This window comes from Carya illinoinensis, chromosome 3, assembly GCF_018687715.1.
Source record: "Carya illinoinensis cultivar Pawnee chromosome 3, C.illinoinensisPawnee_v1, whole genome shotgun sequence".
NCBI lineage: Eukaryota > Viridiplantae > Streptophyta > Magnoliopsida > Fagales > Juglandaceae > Carya > Carya illinoinensis.
The window spans coordinates 24,633,335-24,658,045 of record NC_056754.1 but is presented as its reverse complement, the minus strand read 5'-3'; the positions used below and the strand labels follow the sequence as shown (position 1 = coordinate 24,658,045).

The window sequence follows — 24,711 nt, the reverse complement described above, 5'->3', positions numbered from 1 at the left end:
CAATCTACGGAGGTCGTTTCTGAGTTAGACAACTATTTGTCAGCGGATATGGTCCAAGATGATGATGATCATTTTGATATATTAGGATGGTGGAAGAATACCTCAAAGAAATATCTCATCATTTCTGAGATTGCCCGCTGTATTTTGGCCATCCCTATTAGCACCGTTGCCTCAGAGTCAGCCTTTAGTACCGGAGGTCGTATATTGGATCCTTTCCGTAGTTCATTGTCTCCTACAACTGTAGAGGCATTGATATGCACACAGAGTTGGACGATAGGAAAAGATATTCATGTTCCGGATATTTTAGATTTTAAGGAGACCGATAAGGGTGGTGATCAGTCTGGATTTGGACCACCTGGTAATTATTTTTTATTTTATTATTTTAATTTTTTTATATTCATTTCCATTTCATCGTTATTAATTTTAATATTAATTTTTGTAGTAACACATGGGACGTCTAGCACCTCTGCAACATAAAAATGTGTTCAAGCCCGGGCCGCCCCAACTGTCACACCTCTTGACTCAAAGACAAGCCACAGCTGACAAGCCTCTTTAGAATGATCAATTTTTAATGATTTGTAAAAATTTTGTATTCAATAATTTGTAATGTTGATACAATGTCCTTTGGACACTTTTATGTTTGTAATTTTGTAATTGTTTAGCCTTTCAATTTTGTAATAGCTTAGTTATTATTATTAGTTTATTACGTATTAGACTCTTAGACATAACACTTTTTTTTTTTCTTTTAAATTTTGGAAATTTTTTTTTTTTTTTTTTTTTTACTTATAATTTTATGGGCCAAAAATGGCCCATTGCTGAGATTTCTGGTCCCAAAATGGCCCAGAAATTGCCTCTGGGCCCAAGGCCCAGAAGGGGGGTGCGGGGGGCCGGACGGACTGGCCCCCCACCCCGTACCCCGTCATGCGAGACGGGGTACCCCGCCCCCGCACACCGGAGGCGGGGGACGGGGTGGAGTTTCCCCATCCGCCCCATGCGGGGGCGGGGGGGCTACCCCGCACCGTATGGTGCGGGTAGCACCCCTATGGGATACCACATCAAATTGCCTTTTCATGGCTATCATCTCAACTTAAACTGGGTTTCTATGTGCTTAAACATGGATTCCGTAGTTCTCTTAAGGGAATTAAACTATTATTGTAATTTCATGAAACAAGTACCCTCGGCCATAGGTGTTATAACGTGGACTCTAAACCTTTTGATATCGCTTTGTGACATCACAAAACAAGAAAGGAAGAAATAGTCTCACTTCGAGGGTGAGAAGCCTTCGAGAATTCAAGAGGAAGAAGAAGAATGATTTTCTAATTAACAATTTGCATAAAGAAAAAAAAAAGGTTCTACACCCAAACAAACCAATATCCTAGACATTCCTAACAAACTTGTATGAAATGCCTAATAGGCCCTCAGGCAACAACCAATACGAAATTAACTCAATAACGGACTTATGAAAATTAAAGTAAAATAGACTGCTTCTAGATGCTTCATTAATTTCTGTGCATCTCTCTTAATGCGTTGGCTAAATCTGCACCCCGTCCCTTAGATTCACAACTAACAACTTCAAACATAACTCCCTCCTGCTAAGTACATAGCTTCCAAGCTTATCTCTTTGATTATCCCTTGTCTTCCTCAGCACGACATATAACAAAATGACATAATTATACTAATTAATTTTTGTAAAATAATTATATATGTATCATCCTAATTCTTAAAGATAGAGAAAAAGATATAATAAGTTAAAATAGAAAAGAGAGGCAGCATAATAAGAGAGGTTTTCATATTTTGCTTTTTACATTGCTGTTAGTTTGCATGCAAGAGGTTGTAAAATTACGATCCTACCCTTAAGTTCAACTTTTGGCAAGACTGATGGCTTTGGTTTGGGATGGACCTTTTGGTGAATGTGTTTTGTTCTTACGTTGGGTTTATCTTGAGATGGGTTTTTCTTTAACGCTGGGTTTATTTCAAAAGGTTGTTTTAATGTTTTAAGATGTATTGGACCTGAGTTTAAAATTAGTTTAGGTCAGGTTATAGTTTTTACGGAAACTATTTTTAGTAATAATTGATGGTTTTGGCAATGATGGTATTTTAGTAATTATGAGGATTTTAGGTTTTGAGGATTTAGAATGGGTTAATTTAGAATAGGTTAATATCGAAATATGTGTTTGACAAGAAATTTACATGATTATTTTATAGGTGGCAAATAATTTTTGTTCGGCATTATTGAGGAACATTTTTTAAAAACTAAGAAATCCAAATAAGTGGGGTTCCTATGCTAGACTTTACATAAAAGAAATGAACAAAGGTTCATTTTGGAAAAGTATGCATGTTTCTATGGGTGTAAAACTGTGGCCTCTATTCTGGTTGGTACCAACTTTTCTGTTTCTAGTGCACTCACTTTAGAAACAAAGTGATTTTCTGCATGTTCTTTCCTGTATGCATACTCAGGGCTTCGAGAATAATAAGGGGAAGATTCACGTTCTGTTTCTCCTAGGTTGGCCGCTGGGGTTTACACAACCCTACCACGGGGGTTAAACATAGAATTCTGTTCTGATGTGATGTTTTAGTTATGTTGTGCCAAAGGATTTTGAATAAGTATATTTTTAGACTTTCGTTGTGATATTTTTATAACATGTTTTGACTCTCCATTCTAAAAATAAAAAAGTGTTTTGGTTCTGCATTCTGAACTCTGTAAATGCTCATGTTTGCATACTAGTATATGTTTTCTGCTTACTGAATTATTGATAACTTACCCCTTATCTTTATAACATTTTTCAGATGATTATTTCAGTTAAGGATCAGAATTATGGAGCAAGGGTGAGACGATTTTTAAGTTTGGTGGTTAAGCATAGAAGATGTTTCTAAGTATTGGCGAGTTTTGATAGTGAGTATCGTAATATTCTGATGTCTTTATATTTTAGAGTTTATAAATATTTTGATGAAATGTGAGTTTTAAGTTATAAGAAGTAACTCTCTGACCCTTGCGGGACCGGGGCATTACACTCGTGGATTACCATAGTTCATAGGGGGGATTTTAATATTATTAGGAGTGATAATGAAAAGGTTGGTGGTATTTTGCAGGCTTCTAGGGCAAAAGCTAAGTTCAATAATTGTATTCATGATTGTGGTTTGGTTGATCTCCTTTATGAGGGGCAACATTTATTATGGTGTAATGGAAGATTAGGAGGAAGATGGATATGGGCGAGGTTGGATAGAGTGTTGGTTAACATGAATTTTCTTAATTTATTTGGAGATGTGCGTGCGGTCTATCTTCCAAGAACCTATTCAGATCATTGTCCGATGTTAGTTTCTTTAATCAAGGAGAGGGGTTCGATGGCAAGGCCTTTTCAATTTCAATGTATGTGGGGATCTCATGAAGGTTTTCTTCCTCTAGTGTGGGAGGTGTGGAATGTTAGAGTGGAGGGCTGTGCTATGGTGTGTATTAGTCGGAAATTAAAGCTCTTGAAAGGAGTTTGCGGAAATGGAATGTAGAGGTCTTCAGAAGAGTGGAAATAGAGTTAAAGACACTTGAAGACCGCATCCTTTGTTTGGAACAAGCAGTTAGCAATTATTATTCTTTGCAATCTAAAAGTGAGTGATTTAATGTGCAAGCAAAATCACTTGAAGTGGATACACCGTGAGGAAGTGTTGGCATGCCAAAAGTCTCATGTAAAATGGTTAGCTGAAGGAGATTCCAATATTGCTTTTCTTCTTGTGAGATGAGAGTCAAGAAAAAAAAAAGGGTAGAGCGGATGGTACTTGATGATGGGCAATTGCTGGGTTCTTCAGAGGAGGTTCATGAGGGTGCTGTGCAATTTTTTCAGCATCTATTAATGGCATACAGTGTAGAGAATGATGATTCGACTCTTGAGTTAATGTTGCCATCAGTGCAGGAAAATGAAGAGCTTTGCACAATGCCGTCTATAGAAGAGGTTAAAGCAACTCTTTGGTCTATTCCGTCGGATAGTAGCTTGGGTCCAAATGTGTTCTCAACTAGTTGCTTTATACTAGCATGGGATATTGTTAAAGATGATATCTTAGGAATGGCAAAATAATTTTTTGAGGGGAAACCATTGTCAACTTTTTTTGGTGCTACAAATTTAGTTCTAATTCCTAAAGTGGATGAGCCTTTGGGATTTGGATAGTTTCGCCCTATTAGCATTTGTTCGGTTGTTTATAAAATGATGGCGAAGATAATGATTTTCTGGTTAGCTTTGATTCTTGATAGAATTATTTATCCTGAGCAGACAGCTTTCATTCGAGGAAGGAGTATTTTTTATAATGTCTTTGGCACAGGAATTGGTACATGGCATTAATCGAAAGGTAAGGGGTGGTAATGTAATGTTAAATATTGATATGGCCCACGCTTATGATCGGATGAATTGGTGTTTTCTCTTGGAGATTTTACGTAGACTAGGTTTTTCGAATAAATGGCGTAATCTTATTTTTAATGCTATCTATTCTCCATATTATTCAGTTATATTGAATGGTTGAACCAGGGGATTTTTTAAGGCTTCTCGTGGACTACATCAAGGTGATTCCCTATCATCTTATTTGTTTATTTTATCTGAAGAAGTGTTGTCGTGAATGCTAAATCAGGAATTTCAGTTGGGATGTATCAAACCTTTTAATTCAAGTGGGGGAACCATCATCAGTCATTTGATATATGCAGATGATTTTTTTTATTTTTGCTAATGGTGGCAAGACAACTATGCAGAAGATTATAGAGGTATTACGCCGATATGAGATAATGTCTGGTCAGATGATTAGCCCTAACAAGTCTTCAATGTTTTTTTTTCTCTTCTATTTCCTATGAAAGGAGAAATGGTTTGAAGAGAATTTCAGGTTTTGAGGAAGGGATATGGCCCTGCACATATTTGGTAATCCCGTTGCATGTGGGGAGATTGGAAGTTTGGATGTTCGACTTCTTGTTGGTAAAAGTTTAAAAAAAAAAAATAGCGGGGTGGAAAAGCAAACTTCTCTCACTTGGAGGTAAGATTATTCTACTTAAGCATGTCTTGAATAATATGCCAATTCATGTGCTTTCAGTTTTGAATTTGCCAAAGGGAGTGCTCTCGGGGCTTAAAGGGATTTTCTCTAATTTTTTATGGGATTCTAGTCTGGAAAATAAAAAGAGGAAATGGATTTCGTGGAAAAAAAGTATGTTTACCAGTAGATGAAGGCGGACTTGGGATTCAGGATCTCGCTGAGGTTCAAAATTCTTTGCTTATGAAATTTGCCTGGAAATTAATTAAAGGAGGTACGCTGTGGTCAAATTTCTTTGCCATGAAATATGTGGGTAATGCTTATCTTTCTTCAATGGTTTCTTTGGGAAAAGGATCTCAGTTTTGGAGGGGGGTCATGTGGCTTATGCCGAGTGTTGTATGTAATTCGTGATGGCTCATTCGGCGTGGACAGGTGAGCTTTTGGTTTGAAAACTGGATGGGTGATGGACCTTTGACAATGGAGAATTCAGTTGTAGGGGATGTTGATCTGAAGGTAAAGGATGTGATGAATGAAACATGACCAAACTATGCTATATTAAGGGAGTTGGTTCCGGAAGAAGTGATGGAGAAAATTAGAAAATCTGGAACTTGGTTACGTCAAGGTGAGGATTTATATGTATGGAAACATTCGGTTGACGGAGAGTTTTCAAAGAAATCAGCTTGGGAGGTGACTCGACAACAGGGCCTGATTTGTCCTTGGAATAGATGGTTATGGCAGAACTTTGTGCCAAAAAAAAATGTCCTTCATGTGCTGGAGAGCTCGACGGAAAGCAATACCTGTTGATGATATTATTCGGCAGCTCAGAATCCCAGTTGTTTCTAAGTGTTGGTCTTGTGTGCATCTGCGAATTGAGACCTTGAATCATATTTTTTGTTAGGGGGATGGAGCTAAAAAAGTTTGGCAGTTTTTTACAGATGCTTGTCAACTTCAACTACCATAGATAAAGAATTGGGAAGGAATGATGTCCTTCTGGTAGGAACGTGCTGCAAGATCTTCCCAGGTTGGATGGATTCGTGGAGTTTTACCAATTGTTATTTTTTAGGCATTGTGGAGGGCGAGATGCTCTGCTCGAATGGAGGATAGTATTTTCAATTTAGGGGTTATTGTTTGGGTTGTTAAAATTTCTCTTAGGGACATCACAAGCAACTTGCGGAAGTTCCAAAATATGGGTATTCATGACCCGTTAGTGATGCAGGAATTAACATGTCCAATAGTACCAGTATGTGCGAAGATGCCTAGATTAATTGTGTGGACATTGCCGGAGGTGGGGAGGCTTAAATTAAATGTAGATGGAGGTTCTTGTGGAAATCCAGGATTGTCGGGTGGGGGAGGTATTATTCGTGATTCACAAGGAATAGTGATAGCTACTTTTGCACATTTTATAGCCAAGCAACAAATACAATTATAGAGTGTAGAGCTTTACTTGATGGTCTCCGTTTGTGTCACTCCTTGGGGTTGAGAGATTTATTGGTGGAATTTGATTCAAGTGTAGTGATTAGTTAGTTAGCTTCTAGGGTGTGTAAGTATTGGTTTTTATGAGATTTTTGGGAGGAAGTGAAGAAGCATGTTAGCTTTCGTAACTTTCGCTTCGCTTTCGACATAATTTTAGAGAAGTAAATATGGTGGTAGACTTCTTGGCAAAAGAGGTGACCAAAGGCATAATATTATCAAATTTTATTGGACAGGAATTTATGCACGTTCATCTTCAGGGTTTAGTCCGTATGGGTAAATTGGGTATTCTTTATATTTGACACTAACGTAATTTTTTCTTGGTTTGTTATTTGGAAGTTGTAAGTATGGTTGTTCCTTCACCTCGTTGAGGAATTCTCAATAATAAGAGGCTGTGACCTCGCCCTTTTATTTTTTTTTCTTTTTTAATTTTTTGTTTCAAAAAAAAAAACCCAAGAATATAGGCTTGAACTATCATCTTCCCCCTCTCCTTCCAAACACTAGAGTTGTTACAATGGGTTTTCGTATGGGACACCGACAGCCTACCCTTATTCTTGTATCTATGTTTTAATTTAATGCATCTTTCTAAAATATTACTTCCCTACATATATGGGAAATATTTTTGGATATTATCAAATGGAATTATTATGGCAATGACTGGTACAAGAATTTCCCTCCTGGTATGGTGAGTGATATGGCATGGGATCCGATAAACTCAATAAAGTAAAAATCCTCCGTTTGATGGATATTATGGTGAGAATGACATATAGCAATTCCTCAGCAAATGCACCAAAACTATACCCAATACAAGACGTATTGCTAGTGCGTCGACTGTGACGGATTCTGAAAATTTTCATTTCGAAGCAGCAGTCACAAACCTGATCATGGAAGGGATTACTCATCACCGAACAGCAAAAAGCTTCCCCCAAGTGGACACCTCATTTCATTCCCCACCAACTTCTTTACTGTCCATAGAAATAAAGTACATAGTCTAGAAAGAGAAAAAGAAAAACACTGGCCACGTGGCCTATACTTGAATATTTTATATTTGGGTTATTATAATATTAATTAATATCTCTTGAGTTCTACAAAAAATGGATCCTCCACCAATATGGGCTTTTTGTATATTATTCCCCAAGAGAAAGTTATCGGTACCTATCCCCATTCTAGTTTAGGAGGTAAGATACTAAGATCTTGCCCTTTATCCTACCCATTATCACATGACTCTTTCTTGATTATTAAATTAAGCTTAGTTGAAGATATGCTGGTAGATTTTAGGCACTCTCTCTCTCTCTCTCTCTCTCTCTCTCTCTGCGCACAAAATCACAACAAAAGGTGATCATGGATAATATACAACCAGATGGAAACGTGGTCAGAGTTGTGATTTAATTATTTGGGACCATATCAAAGTGATCTAAAATGCAATATCTGAATGTGTAGAAGATTAATATAATCTTGTTTGATTTGTTAATTAGTTGGAATTGATGGAATGTAGATTTGGTCCTGATATTTTTTTTGGTCCACTAACCTTCCAAAGTACCTACCGAATCTAAATTCCTTATTTTAGGTAATCCATCGAGAGCCATAGTGTTAGAATATTAACTAAATTATGAAACATACATTTTCTTAATAGCTTAAGCTTTTTAGTCCGAGTTATGCTTTTAACATGGTATCAAAGCTTTGTTATTAAATAGAGAGTCTAGTTTACGCATAAGGAGGAGGATTAGAACATAAAGTAAAATATTCGAATTCACATATTTTCATTAGCTTAAGATTTTGGGACAAGTGATGATTTAATAATATTCATGTGAACTTTGAGCCATACTTATTAATATGGTGCCCATTTCCCCTTTTATTTTCCCGATCTCATTTATTTTTACAACCATTCTCAACTCATCTTATTTTATTTTATCTAATTATTACAATTTTTTCAAATTTTAAAATAAAAATAATAGTATAAAATATATCAACAATGTTTTATTCAACTTTCATCTCAAATAATCTAATCTCATCTATAAAAATAAACAAGGTAGACTCTCATTTGCTTGCGACTGAAAACCAAACTCAAAGTTTTCAACGTTTTAGATGTTTTACAAAAACAAACTTACATTTTGATCTACCAATTTTTATCTCAAAAAATTTCAAGTTTCTTCTTAAGTTTTTATCTCTCCAAATCTCACCTTATTTCAATATTATTCCCTCCAATAATATATTTTAAATAAACAGTATATTAACATGAATACATATTGCAAAAAAAGTAAAAGTTGTACCGAAGGTGCAGCAAAATATTTGATTAAAAGAAAAAAAATTACACATAAGGTAAATAAATAAATGAAGCAGCAAAAAAAAAAATACACCATTGGTAAATAAATAAACAAAACAAATTGACCAAATAGTAAAAAAAAAACAAAAACAAAAGAAAAAAAAAACAAAAAAAGGTCAAAATACAAAAAGCATGAAAGTGGGGACAACTTTGATGCTATAAAATGGCACCGTGGCCAACGGTTAAATAAATAAAAGGATCATGCTAGAGCCACCGCTTGGCTTAAGAAAACTTTTTTTTATTATTATTTTTTTTCAAAATATTTTTTAACACTTTTAAATATTTAAAAAATATATAAATAATTTATAATAATATTAAATAATTTTTTCTTAATAGTTAAGAAAAAGAAAAAAAAAAAGGACCAGCGGTGGCCTAAGCATTTTCTCAAATAAAATACTATAAAAAGAACTACAAGTACTTGTAGGTCTCATCATATCACTAACTATAACAAAATCAAACTAATTTCATCTCATTTCTATAAACAAACTATATTTAATCTAATCTTATCTTATCTCATCTTAACATATCTCAAAAGATTTTATTTTATCTTATCTCATATATGAAAATAAATTAGGCTAGATGAGAGACATGCATTAAAAAAAAAAAAAAAAAAAGGAGTAGCAATTGGCATGTGAATGGATATATTGGATGAATCCAATATTGAGTATAACAAGTCCTTAACCAAAAGAACATATCAATATCTGAACGATCCTTCCTACCCTTTTCTGGACCCCCAGAAAAAAATAAAAAATAAAAAGGGAAGAAGAAGAAGAAGAAGAAAGAATTGGGAATATACTACTGATATATTTTACAAATATGTACTGTTTCGAAGTCATAACATTGAGTTATAGATACAATCGAGCTGGTTTTTGATTTTGTAATACACCAAACATAGTATGAGAGTGGTGAATAGGACTTCTTACTGTTTCAAAAAGAGAAGTTCTTACAATTTATAGTGATTCTATGGGATTGAAATTGTAACCCCGACTAGTCATTTTGAAGTACAAACCAGGATGTAATTGAACTTTCCTTGAGTGCTATGGACCATCTTGTATTTTTAATTATCGACCTAAATGGGGGGATGCCAACCATAAAGGAGGAAAATGATTTGGAAAACAGTGTGGGTGAATAAATGGGGATATGTTTGCATAAAATCAAGGGAAATATATTCAATATTCGACAATTCAATTCTAATTAAAATCCTGCTATCTACAAGTAACATGGATGAGGCCCTTAATCAAGTATATTTTAAAAGAGATACAATTTTACTCAAATCTATGACAACTTCTGACAGCTCCTGTTGCTTGCTCTACCTCCACTTGGAAAAACAAAAAAAGGTCCACAAAACACGAGGAAACAACAGTACTTTACTTTGAATCCACCCCTTCAACCTGCTGCCGGGCAAGGTATCTTTCCCTCCGTTCTTTCTACAAACAATAGATACAGAGGGCAGGCTGTAAGATTTATGGAAACAAAGATCATAAAAGGCCAGTCAGACTCAAACCCGTAATTATTTATCGCCTCACCCATTCATCTATAACAAGTCCTTCCCCAACAATTCGAGGACCTGTGTCTTCTGGGGGCTTCTTACGTGCTTCAACTGCAGCCTCAGCCTCAGCCTCAGCCTCAGCCAACTGTCGCTTAAGCTTTTCCAGGGCCTTAAGCAAAGGATGTATGAATTTATTGAATCATTGTGAGTGTTTTTAATTATTAGGATTGACAATGGAGGAGCACCCATAAAATAAGAGCAGCCATATGACAGAATAAATACATTTCAATCTTACTTACGGGGCTCGGACGTTCAGGGTCAAGGAAAACTACCCGCAAAACTTGTTCAACAGCTGTGTGATCCCTTTGCTCATCAAACTGCATGTGTCATACATCACATTTTCTTCAACATCTAAATAATTTGGTGATCAAAAGGGGAAAAATGAAGCATTTCTGCATGGTGGTCTCGATTTCTAATAAGGAAAAAAGAATTCAGGTGTTGGTTGTTCTAACTATGCTTTTCAGAATAAACAGGCAAGTCCAGTTTATAAAAGAATCCATTCAACATAAAAGTTTAATTGATCCTTAAATATTTATACATTTCTATATATATTATGCAGATTGTTGGATGTAAGCAGACATGACAAGTTGAGAGTCAATTAAAATAAACAGAAAAATGAAGGGCCAGCAAGATATATATACCAGTTCTGGTACATAGTCCATTTCACCTTTCACCTTCAAGCTCATGATTTTGAACTTAACCTTGCTCTTGTGATCTATCGATTTCTCATTGTTACCAGGAGGCTCAACAAACTTAAAAACTGTCACCCAAGTAAAAACAATTAAGAGGAACTTAATATAAACAAACACTGCATATTTTTCATTAATGCGGCAAGAAAGTACCAAATGCCAGGAGAAAGAGAAGGAAGGGGGCACCGGGGAGGGAGGGAGGGAGAGAGAGAGAGGGGGGGGCGGGGGGGGGCGGGGGAAGAGGAAGAGAACAAGAGAGCCGAATTACCTGTTGCAATTATACTTTCACCAGGAGCAAGTACACCACCTGAAGGGCGCATATAACAACTCTTTGGTGCAGTTGTTTGGAACTAAAACAACCAAGGTCATTAGATTGTCCTGTCCTAGTGGTAACAGAAATTCTGACAAATATTTCTAGAATAATAATAAAAGAGAAAAGGAGAAAATAAGAGATCTGCAGTAATGCTTCTTCTTCTTACTTTTTGTTTTTTTTGGGCATCTTATCGTGAAGTCGAGCATTGCTATACAACAGCCAAAGCTTTCACAACATATATAGGCAAATTTGTGATAATTAACATTTAATGCTTTGTGGAAAAAAAAAAAAAAAAAAGACTACTTATCATGGACTGGTATCAAAATTATTTTCCTAATTCTAACCTTGATTTTTTCAGAGACATTGCACTGAACTTTTGCAAATCTTTCCATACAAATCTCATCAAATTAATAGAAGATATTAGAACTATTGACCCTCAAAAATGGTATTGGAACAATCAACCCTTAAAAATGGTAAATTATTTATTTATTATGACTTAACATACAGAAAATTTTTTTCACACAGAGCTCCAATGTGATCGGTACTGGTCAAAGACTGAATTGACAAACTATCACAGCTAACTGCCAGGTTCTAGAAGATGTTGAAGTAATCATGGGTATAGAAGACACTTAAAAAAAAAAAACAATCATAGGTATAGATGACTGTGCATCATACGCAAGTACTAACAGGAAAAAAGTAAAGGCAATGAAGAAACAACCAAAATAAATAATACAATTATACATGCCTTGAAAGCTACATGAGACTTGCAGGTGTTTTTAATCCCAACGGCACTCTTGACCTGCTTTCCAGGTTCATCTGCATGCGTAATTGAATTGAATGAATTAGTAGTGAACGTCATGAATGCCGCAACTAAAATAAAAATATTAATCGAACCAATTCTGTTATCAACTTCATGAATGCCACGAGCCCTGATGGATTAACAAGAGAATCGTGCCTGGTTGAGCCAAGTTACTCCAAAATGAACAATTTGATCCGCAAATTAAAAAATGATTATTTTTCTAAAACAATTCCAATTATTGTAAATTTTTCTTAAGTGTATTTAGCATTTTTCTTTCATACAAACTACCAAACCACCCAATGGAACTCATTAAGAAAATAATAATAATAAAAAAATTAAAAAAAAAAAAAAAAACCTCTCTTCTAGAAACCAAACTAAGACGTTTCAGATCAGCAAGTGCCAAATAAATCAAAATTTCATTATTTTTCATGTTTTATGCATACGAATGAAACCTAATTCGACAATAAGCGATGTATAACTCAATCAACTCTCTCAGAAATACAAACAAATTCCTTGGACACGCTGTCCACACAACAAAGAATTTCAGCTCCTTGAGATTCTTTGAAGCAGACCTAGATTTCAAATTAGCAAAAGAAATCAGTCTAGCTTCACAAATGGACAAATCATTAAACTTAATAAAAAGAATAGTAAGACCCAGATAAAAAGTTTAGCATGTTAAACCGCAAGGCTCACCCCAAGACCACTAAGTCAAACGAAACCCATACCCCAGAACAAAACTATCAATTCGAAAGGTACATAACTAAAGAGAAAAAAAAGTCTTACAGGGAAAGAAGAGCTTGTTAGGTGGATCAAGCCGGAGCCTCCGCCGGGAAGGAAGCAGAGACTTGGCTATAGACGAAACGGCATTCGAAGAATGCAGGCTCGAACTTTCAACTGCTTGATGAATATGACTCCGACCAGAAACCGAAGCAGAGGCAGAAGAAGAAGAAGATGAAGCAATGCTCGTGTGCCAAAACGGAATTTTACAAAGACTCCAAACCTTCACGTCAGCAACTGATTTCTCACTTTCAACAGCCATTTCTGCAAGATGAAATTCGACCCACCACAAACTGGCTTTGGGTCTCTGCCGGAGTTGCTTCTTGCAAAGACAAATTTTATTCTTGTTTGACCTTGAGCTTGAGAAACAGATTTGCTTGTGATGTGAACACTCCTTAATATATGGCGGAAAATGGCCTTTCAGCAGTGTTTGTTTTCGTTTTCTGATATGGCGTTGGTTAAATTCTACTCTTGAGAGATGGATTGGTTATTCATTGTTATCAGAGGCTTTCAGCCAAACTGGGGATGCTTTTTGGTTGGGCTGGTTGGGCGGGCATGCCATTGCTCGGATCTCAAAAGTTTGGGACTTTCCTCTATTTGATTGGTCTGTTTGAGATCCGATAAAATATAAGACAAGAATGAAAAGATTTTATTTTTCATTGTGTTTAAAAAAAAAATAAAAAAATTGAAGGATTGTAACGATTATTTTTGCTGTGTTGGTTTAGATCTCCATTCTTTCATAATTTTTTTTTTTTTTTTAAGAAAAATTGTTATGATCATTTATTCATCAAGAAATTTATATCCATGAGTAGATATATTTTGAGATATTATCATATCAAACATGACATCATAAATAAAAATAATACATTTAGATCTCTACCAATACACTATTTCATTTTGTGATTAGTCTGATTAGTCTTCATAACTGTTGATGCTCTCTACAAATAAACATTTAAGAGACAGCTCAGTCTCACTCTTCATAAAATGAGATGACTCAACCTCTATAGACAAAAGTTTGAAAGACGAACTCTTTTTTATTTTAATTAATAATAAGGAAATAAAAAAATGAAAACAATAAGATAAATGTGAAAAAAAGACGTATTACAGTTTGAACTAACTTTAGTAGACTTTGAAATCTGTGACGGCGGATGAAGGTAATACGTTTGTCTTTATTCAATTACAGAGGTCAGATCTAAAATATCTGTTGGTGACAAGTCTAGTGATCTGGTACGTGTGACGAGAAGAGCTACCAGAAGGGATAGTGTGTGAGGATCACGCGTAGATGTGGGCAAAGCGTGAGGACTACTTGTGGTGACTTTTACAAAACTGACACTTTCCTCGTAACAATTTGCAGCTTGGGAGTCTGATTGTGCCACATGTGTTTTTAAAGAATTGTTGGAAAGTTATAGATCTATCTTTTTCGAAAATAAAATAAAATAAAATTAAGTAAAGAATACTACGTTGATAGATAAGGTGGGTGGATGGATGAAGGATGAGGAGAGGAAGAGGGAGGAGGAGGATTTCTGTGACGAAAATTAGATCTGAAGCCTTTAATTTTTTAAAGAGAAAGAGAGAGGGAAGGAGAGACGGCGGCTATGGCCTCTCATCCTTCCATAATATCTAGAGAGACCTCCAAGAGCAGTATTATACGTCTCCATCCTTCTATATATATTGTTTGCTCCTTTCAGTTTTTAAAGGATTGGATATTGATGTAAATCCCATTATCAGCTAAGTTCGAAGTGTTAAATTTGATTTGTACCCTACATTAGACATGGATGCTTAATGCTGGATATCTTTCGTAGAAGAGAGAGCAGCTGCAAAAGAATGCAAGAGCATTGATCATTTTCATTTTTACGTTGAAGCGACAATAATACTATTTCCCAATTTTCCAAAACTCAAAATCATGATGATAAAGTGTGATAGATTGAAAACGTTATTTCATGAAAGAAGCGAGATATCACCACAAAAATTAGATGAAATCTTAGAGGTGGTAAAATGTGATACGATTTATAAATTTGGTACGAGTACAATATGAGATTAACGGATTTGAATTTGATATAAAGATATTCGGATCAAAACAGATTGACCCGTTAAGGCATAATTAATAAACGAGTTAATAACGAGTCAGCTTGATTAACTTTAAATCAATCTACAATAATCTATTTAAATTTCATTTCAAAATTACAATTTTATTATTATTGAGTTGTAATATTGATATTTCTCAATATGTTTTTATGATAGAGATTATAATTCAGAATCTATGCTCATACCATTTATTGTTAAATTTGTAATATTGGTTTTATTATAGGTTAAAATCTGAAAAATATTGATATTTTTTATTAGTAGCTACGTAATCTTATTGTTTTTTTTTTTTTTAGATATTGTGGATACTAATAAATATATATTTTAACTTTTATTTAAAATTATGTTAATCGAGTCAAATGGGTTATGTAGGTTAGTTTAACTTATTTACATAAAATGGTTTGAAATAAGTCATGTTGTATTGATCCATTTCTAATTAATTATTAAATTGGTCAAAATGAATAATACGACATAACCTGTTATTTAAATTGATTTGAATATTTGATCCATTTAATTTAATGGGTCGTATTTGGGTTGACCCATATAGTTAAATATTCATAACTTGATATGATACGAATACGATCTGTGGACAAGAACTACCACACTACATGCAATAGGTATTATTGAAATTGCACAACCCACTTGGCTTACGGAAAATCTATTGGGATGATCAAGTTGAAAGCCTTGGGTTCATTTTAATCAACTGGCATTAACTTTTAACTTTTATAATTACTCAATCATTTTTAAGATTCTGCTTTTGCTAAAGAATGGAAGATATCTCTTTTTATAAATGAAGAGCATCATGCTAAAGCATGATCTGTTCTGATTGGTATAAATCTTGTGGTGTAATTAGAGATGACAACACAAAAATGATGAAATAGCAAAGATGCCTGAATGGTAATTATGAATTTTCTCGTAAATAAGAGGATAAAGATTCCATCAAAATTCTATTTAAATTTGAAGAAATCAGGAAGAGATCAAGTAAGCATATGAAGTGGGTCCTATAGTATTTATGAGTATTTAATGTTGCTTGAGAAAAATCCACATTAGAATCAATAAATGTTCTATGACTATTTCTTATATCTATTTTTTTCTAAATAAAATTCCCAAATTCACATAAAATTTTGATTTTTTTTTTTCCAATTTTTAGTACAAACATAGAGATATTGTCTTTTCTCTCAATTTTTTTTTTTAATAATAAAAAAGAGAGAGAAAAAGGCGATATTTACTCCCATGTGGTCCTTTTGCAAAAGGCATCTCTCTTTATCCATCTAAATTATTGTTGATGGGCAAGAATGTAACCTACCAAGAACCTGATTCATGAATTAGTATGTCATTAGGGCATGACCCAACAGCCTATGCTTAAAGTCATCCATCTTTTTCCCTGCTCTTTTCTCGTGTTCTGAATGCTGGACCCACGAGACTATTGCCCAAAGATGATTTTCCGCCTACTCATTGTATATATGTATGTGATACTTGTAAAGATAAGGCATAGAATAACCACCTTTTTCTTAGTGGAGAAATTTGAGGGAACTTCTATTTAGCTGATGGAAGCAAATCTCATACCATTAAAGAAAGAAAATGATAATATCTCTTGAACTTAGCATGAATGAAAACACCGTCGTGTTTAACATGTGAAAAAGCGACAGTCCTTGTTGGACAAAAACCACTATTCTATCATCACAATTATCTGTCATGTTTGAAAAAATAACTCTCCACAGCTGGTTATAAAAAAATGTCACACCAATGAGCCCTAAGTGCTCTCCATGCCGCATTAGAAGCCTGTTCACTCCAACTTTGAAGCTTCAGATGGGGAAGGTGACTCCCAAATGGTTCAAAAGGCCATTCCATTACGCATAGACCATTAGCTCCGTAGCTAATGTACATGCGCCCTAAAATTTGACTCCTTAGCTCCGGATATTTCACAAATAACATTTGCCACCCTTCATTACCGGCGTGTGTGCCTCACATGCTGCCTATTGTTCTGTTTGCCACCCATGGGCCGCCACCACAACTTTCAGTCCACTCATTACCCATTGGACTACAGCAAACTGTCTTAGGCGATTCCCTCCCTGGGTTTGCCAAGTAACAGGCCTAGATCTTTGGTCCATCGCACAATTTTTCCCTTTATTTTTATTTTTCTTTTAAATGTTGTAAGCTCTATAATGGACTGTTTATTTGGAGCACCCAATCTCTCATCTTGTATCTTTATTTTAATTTCTAAATGTAGTTATGTGTCGGGGAGTCCTCGTGCATGATATGACATGGAGGAGGGGCGATGAAACAACTTGTTTCATTAAAAGCATGGGAACAAGCGGGAGGCAATGAAACGAGTCATTTTATTTTGGTACAAGTTCGTTATCATTTGATATGATCAGAGCTGAACATGAATCTTCTCAAACTTCTTCATCCCTCATTCCGTGGATGGCACTGTCTTCTGGATTAGGATCACCAAATCGCTGGCTCAAGGAGCTAAAAACTGAGTAGAAGGGTTTGTATTTGATACATATCCTTCGAGCCTGCGCTTACCATGTGGCTACCGATAGTATTGAGAATGTCGATATCAGCCTCCTGCGATATATGGCGATTCAATGCAGTGAATTTTAATCTTAAAAGTTTGGGAGTTATTGAAATAGAATCCATCAAGAACTCTACCAAAGCAAAGCAACAAGAGATCATGATCAACATAAGGAAAAAGGATGAAATTCATCACAAGAAGAAGAGCCATAAAGCCTCCCTTCACTGAATCTCTTCTCCTCCAGCCCAGCCGCCGTGCGCCGCCCACCTCACCAACTTCCCCTCATGTTGGCGATCCAACTCCATTGAACTCAGCCTCTATCTTGTCACCGTCCTCTCCCATGCACACATGCAACTCCTCACATGGCTTTACCATGCGCAGCTCCTAGAGCTACCGTGAGCAAACCCCTGGCCACTACCTTACACCAGCAACTTCCCTCTAGCCCCACACGTAGCTTATCCCTCCCTTTCCGAAATGGGTTTACCCATTCAGTTTCTCCTCCATGTGCTGCCATCGCCAGCCTCTAGCCCCACCAAGCACCACTATGATGTCACCATGACCACCTCCTTTCTCCTCCTTTGACTTGAAGCCCATAGCTCCTCTCACACCCTCCCACTCTCTCACGGCTCCCTCTTTCTTAGACACCCAAATTTGTTGTGCGCCGCCACCCACTACCTCCAAGCTGCCACCATTAGCTCCATTACACTCCCTTAGCTCCTTCATTCCTAGCTCAAGCCTTCCTGTAGCTTTCCCTCAATTTTTTCTATTTTGAGACCCACGACCAGCCACTTGAAAAAAATTGCTTCACCGCTGCTCTACCACTTTTGGCATCACCTGTAGTCTAGCACACCTTCACCTTTGATCTTCCAAAGTTTTCATTTTTGTCGTTGTAAGTAAATTTTCAAAGAATTTATTGAGATTTAAATATATTTTTACACTAATTTATTTTTTGCAGTTTGATTGGTTGTGAAGGGCCTTGTGTCCGAGAACTGCTGGTTCTATGGATTGTGGTTGTTTTCAGATGTGGGCCTTGGGCCTAATTGGAAGATGAGTTTATTTGTGGAGTTGGACTGTGATTGGTATATTTTATTTGATGAGTGATGTGCCATGGCATCCATTATACTTTTGCATGTATTTTCATGTCTCATGATTGAAAACTGGGTTTCCGTGTTGAGAAATGATTTTTGAGTGCGTGCATATCATGACCCCAAGCTGAGATAGGGCATTATCTCGGTGGACCTCCTCTAGTCACTCGGGGGCATATAAAACTGAGTGACGTCCCCTGGGTTGTTTCTGGGTGACAATAGGATCGGACGAGATGGTAACGCTCTCGTGTTGACTCCATATCCCCTCTACTAGCGGGGGCTAGAGGATACTTGGTCATGAATGTGCTGGACACAGAGCTGGGCATTGCTCATTACGAAATCATAGGCACGGTCGTTACTCGTGGTGTGATGAAGGGAGTCAGGGTGTGCGGATGGTCCATAGGGGATATCATGATGCATGTGGGATAAATGTATACAATGGGCCATTTTTTAAGAAAATGGCGGATTTTGATAAATGGATATATGTAGGCCATTTTTTGGAAAAATAGTAGATTTATAATTGGGTTGTTTTCTGAAAAAATGGTGGTTGGTATTTTAAATGGATGTGTTTTGGGATAAATGAGATTTTTGGCTTGCGTTGGAAAAATGGTTATTTTTGGAGAAAATGATGGTTTTAGTCTCATGCATGTTTCATCATGTGTATGCATACATGTTGGTTGTTTAAATATGATTTCTTTATCTCTTGGATTGTTTAGTTGATTACTTACTGAGATTCATAATTTTACTGTAGTATTTCTACCCTACGATTCCGTTTTATGGCATCGTAAATTTTGATATAGAGGATGCCGTTGAGCTTGAGGAATCGGCTTCGCTGAAGGAGCGACTTGTGGTCACTTGTTGATCATGAGATTTGTTTCCCCTTTTGACTATGTGTTTTGGCTTTTTATTTTATTTCCCTGGATAACTGTATAACTTCTTTAAGGATCTTTTACTTTTGTGGTTCTGTTTTTAAAATTCTGGTACTTAGTTGACTATATTTTATTTCTCCATTGTGATTATTACTGTACAGTTAATTGCATGTTCACACATTTGACGATTGGGGTGCGTGACCTGTGTTGTCATTATCCTGTTGTTACAATTCCCGCCAAATCAAATGTGGGAGTCAGGGGCACCACAGGTGGTATCAAAGTGGTTCGGCACTGGGTAAAATCACATGTCCCGTAGATACAATACTACAAAATTTTAAAGTTTAATTTGAAATTATTTTATTTTATTTCATTTCATTTTGAGTTGAAAAGTGTGGTTAAGGGTTATGCTAGGGTAGGAAGATGGTACGACCAAGAATACCATTGATAGGTATGAATATTTAGTGTAGTAGGCTTGAACTCTTAGCTATTTGGTTTGCTTTTATAATTTCGAGAATTGAAGGGAATGACATGGTCTAGGCGATCTCTTTGGAGTAGGAACTGTTACAACTAAGGAGGGGAATAACTTTAAATCACTTAGGATAATTGAGGTCCTAGATTTCGTAGAATTTATAAAATGAGTTTATGGAGTAGGAGGTTGTAAGTTCAACGAATTTCAAGGATAAATTTATGAGAATTTCATCTAAGGTTGAGGCCCTATAGATTTTATGAAACAAGTTTATGGGATTTAAGGTGGTAAGTTCAACAAGCATTTGAGGGATTAATTAAATTAGAAGTTTTAGATCTTGCCAACTCTAATAATCAATTTGATAACATTTGGGGCTTTAAAATCTATAAGCTTTAAAAGGTGATTGTTTTTAGATCTAAGGTCATCGATCTTGCAGATTTCGAAAAATGATTTTTATATAGTTTAAGGTTTTAGAATTGTAGACTTGAAAGACTAATTTATAAAAAGATTTGAGTTTTTAGTTCTGCAGACTTGGGATGCTAGCTTGATATGTTCTGGAGATTGATTAGTTTGTAACCATTAAAATAGGGTTGATCAGAGTTAAGTTATCGATATAGGAATTTTCAAGGAGAGTACTTCTTTGAGGATTGAAGGTATAGATCTAGTTCGTATATTTCTCTAATGACTGAAGATATTGATCTAGTTTGAAAAATGATTGTTATTAGCTCGAGGTTATAGTGACAGATTTTAGGAAACGATTCTTATCAAATTTAAGGATAATAGATGGTGTAGATTCAGAAAATGATTCTTGTTGATTGTGAGGATATAGGTTTAGATGATGGAAATGGTAGTAATGGATCACTTGTGAGGTTGGAGAAGTATTAGTTTTGGCTAAGGATGCATGAGATCGATGCGTAATAGTTATGAGTGTGTATGGATTTTGGAGAGTACAAGTCAATATTTCATTTTTTTGGCTTAGAAGAAGTGGTTTTGGTAGGTGTTGAAGTGGATTCGATACGATAGTATTAAATTCAAGAGATCTTAGCCTTAAGTTTTTGGTAAGTTGATTGGAGTGTACAGTCAAAGCGAGATACTTAATGAAGTGATGGTTGGCAGTAATGGTTGTGATCATCTTCAGGAATTAGTTGTGACTTGAAGTCACAGAGGAATTTAAATTTTGAGGCTGTATGTTCCTGCAGGCTTTTGAAAATTGATTCCTAGCAGGTTTAAGGTTATTGTTTGTACACAACTTTAAGCAATAACTGTTTGCTGATTTTAAAGATATAAGTTGAGGCTATTGAGGGAATGGTTCATGTGATAATAGAATGTGACCAAGTTAGGTAAAGAGTAGAAGCTGGTGGGCGAGTTACCAAGAAGCTGATTTTAATAATGTTTTGGAGAATTCAATGATGGTTGGTATTGAGTTTAGTCATCACCAGATTAGAAGATATTAAGAATTAAGGCGATGAGCTTTTAAGTATATGTTGTCAGGTAAAAGTCTATGGGCGCTTATATTGGTTGACTGAGATAGGTTTGAGCCTTTTAGGGTATGTTCTTTATCTTAGATGGGACGCGTATGTGTATTTTGAGATGATTTTTTTTTTTTTTTTTTCAATTTGGGATGCTGAGGTTGATTGGTATTGGTTTTCTGTCAATGGTCATGGATTTATTTTGCGGAATGTTGAGTTTGATTAAGGCAGTGAGAGCCAACTGAGGAATATGTGTGATAATTCATGGTTTTGGGAGACAAATTATTTTCTACCAAAATGTGGTAAGAGTTTTCTTGTTAGTAGGTGTTTAGCTAGCTTGTACTCGATGGTGTTAATTTATAAGGACATAATTTTATGCATTTTGGTGAATTATATGAGTGCGCATCAAGAGCGTGATATTTTGTGATGTGGTGAAGGGTTCAAACTTTGTGCTGATCTTGAAGAATTAGTGGTGACTTGAAATTTTGAGGTTATAATTGGCATTGAAGATTTATCATTTAGTTGTACAAGTTATGTTTATTGATGGTTAAATTGAGAAGTGGCTAATAGGTTATAAAAGTGTAGAATACAATAAAGGTTTGGAAGTTAAAGCATAGGAGTCGACTGAGGTTAGCACAGTTTATCGTAGGAAGCTATTAGTCATTGAGGTTCATTGGGTGTTGTGTTAAGGTTCTTGTGAAAATGGAAATTTCGGACTATATGGCTGTCCTAGGAATAATAGAAGTGATGTGCCACTGGGAGACTAGTGCGAGTATGTTGGAAGCACCTATAAGAGGAGACATGAGAGAGTATTACTCATGCTTGTTTGGTAGTTTTTAATGGTATGTTTTTCTCAACCGTGTTCTGAGTTGTATTTGGTAACTTGCTTTAGTGTTAATGTTTGACCTTGTCAATTTCGAGAACGAAATTTCTTTTAAGGGGGAAGGATGTGACATTCCTCGTTTCCTTGTGTTTTTAATTAGTTATTTTACTAATTATTTAATTAGTTCCTTTATTTTAAATTGATTATTATTATAGTAGTATTTTATCATTTTTACTGTTTAAGTTGTGTAATTTATTTTAATGTGTTTTTTCTTATTATTAATTATTGTCTATTATTTATTGGCTCTTAATTTCAAATTATTTATATTGTTGAGTTTTACTATTTTGTTTTATTAGTACTAAGTTGTTGTATTTTATTTGCCTTTTGATCTATTTTAAATTAGTTAATTCTATATTTAAATCCTTACAATTAGATCGATCTGAAAACCCCAAGATGAAGGGCCTGGATTAAAACCCAAGTCTCTTTATATTTTTCCCCATTTCCTCTCTCTCTCTCTCTCTCTCTCTCTCTCTCTCTCTCTCCTTCAACCGCACGACACCCCATCCCCACATTGAATCTCTTCTCCTCCAGCGCAACCGCCATGCGTGGCCCACCTTGCCACTGCCCACCTTACCAACTTCCCCTCATGCTGGCGACCCACCTCCATTGAACCCATCCTTTATCTCACTGACGTCCTCTCCCATGCAAACATGCAACTCCTCACACAGCTTCACCATGCGCAGCTCCTAGCATCGCCCTGAGCTAACCCCTAGCCACTACCTTATGCCGGCAGCTTCCTTCTTCGCTGGATAGCACCTCTAGCCCATACCCAACCCCACACGCAGCTTCTTCCTCTCTTTCCCGAATGGGTTTACCCATTCGGTTTCTCCTCCATGTGCCGCCATCGCCAACCACCAGCCCCACTGAGCACCACCACAACATCATCATCACTACCTCCTTTCTCCTCCCCTTGACCCGAAGCCCATAACTCCTCCCATGCCCTATCACTCTCTCACTGGCTCCCTTTCTCTCACACAGCCAGATCTGCTGTGTGCCACCACCAACGGCCTCCAAGCCGCCACCAACAGCTCCACTACACTCCCTTAACTCCTCCTTGTCCAGCCCAAGCCGATCCGTAGCTCCACCTCGATTTTTCCAATTTTGAGACCCACGTCTAGCCACTTGAAAAACACTACTTTGCCGCTGCTCCACCATTTTTGGTGTCACCCATAGTCTTGTGCACCTTGGATCTTCTACAGTTTTCCTTTCCATCATTCTAAGTAATTTTTCAAAGAATTTATTGAGATTTAAATATATTTTTACACTAACTTGTTTTATGTAATCTGATTGGTTATGACGAGCCTTGGTCTGAGAACTGCTAGTTTTTAGGATTGTAGTTGTTGTCGGATGTGGGTCTTGGGCCAGATTAGAGGATGGGTTTATTTGTGGAGTTGGACTGTGATTGGTGTATTTTATTTGATGAGTGATGTGTCATGGCATCCATTATACTATTGCATGCATTTTCATGTCTCATGATTGAAAACTGGGTTTTCATGTAGAGAAAGGATTTTTGGGTGCATGCGTATCATGACCCCAAGCTGAGATGGGGTATTATTTTGGTGGAGCTTCTCTGGTTACTTGAGAGCGTATAAAACTGATTGACGTCTCTTGGGTTATCGCTGGGCGACAATGGGATTGGACAAGATGATAATGCTCGTGTTGACTCTGTGGCCCCTCTGTTGGCAGGGGTAGAGAATGCTTGGTCACGAATTTGCTGGGCGTAGAGCTGGGCATTGCTTGTTAGGAAATCACATGCACGGTCGTTATATGTAGTGTGACGAAGGGAGTTAGGGTGTGCAGATGGTCTCTAGCGGAGATCAGGGTGCATGTGGGATAAATGGATACATTGGGCTATTTTATAGAAAAATGGTGGATTTTGATAAATGGATATATGTGGGTTATTTTCTGAAAAAATTGTGGATTTATAATTGAGCCATTTTTTGGAAAAATGGCAGTTTATATTTAAATGGAAGTGTTTTGGGCCTATAGGAGTTTTTGGCGTGCGTAGAAAAAATGGTCATTTTCGAAAAAAATTATGGTTTTGGTCTCATGCATGTTTTATCATGTACGTTGGTTGTTTAAGTATGTTTTTATCTCTTAGATTGTTTGGTTGATTACTTTTTGAGATTCATAATCTCACTGTGATATTTCTACCATAAGGTTCCATTTTATAGAATCATAGATTTTGATGTAGAAGATGATGTTGAGCCTGAGAGATCAACTCCGCCAGAGGTGCGACTTGTCGTCGCTTGTTGATCATAGAATTTGTTTCCCGTTTTGACTATGTATTTTGACTTTTTATTTTATTTCGCTGTATAACTGTATAACCTCTTTGAGGATCTTTTACTTTCATAATTCTATTTTTAAAATTTTAGTACTTAGTTGACTATATTTTATTTCTTCCTTGCGATTATTACTATACAC

General features: G+C 36.1%; 1 protein-coding gene across 1 annotated transcript; it reads right to left on the bottom strand.

Annotated features, from left to right (window-relative positions):
* Window positions 1–9,913: 9,913 nt before the first annotated feature.
* Window positions 9,914–13,526, bottom strand: LOC122303907 (vesicle-associated protein 4-2-like). Its single transcript, XM_043115902.1, has 7 exons — window positions 12,922–13,526; window positions 12,085–12,155; window positions 11,295–11,376; window positions 10,979–11,097; window positions 10,577–10,654; window positions 10,315–10,446; window positions 9,914–10,215 (listed from the first exon to the last, which is right to left on the bottom strand). The coding sequence occupies exons 1-7, from the start codon at window positions 13,175–13,177 to the stop codon at window positions 10,156–10,158; spliced, it is 798 nt and encodes a 265-aa protein (XP_042971836.1). The 5' UTR covers window positions 13,178–13,526; the 3' UTR covers window positions 9,914–10,155.
* Window positions 13,527–24,711: the final 11,185 nt, after the last annotated feature.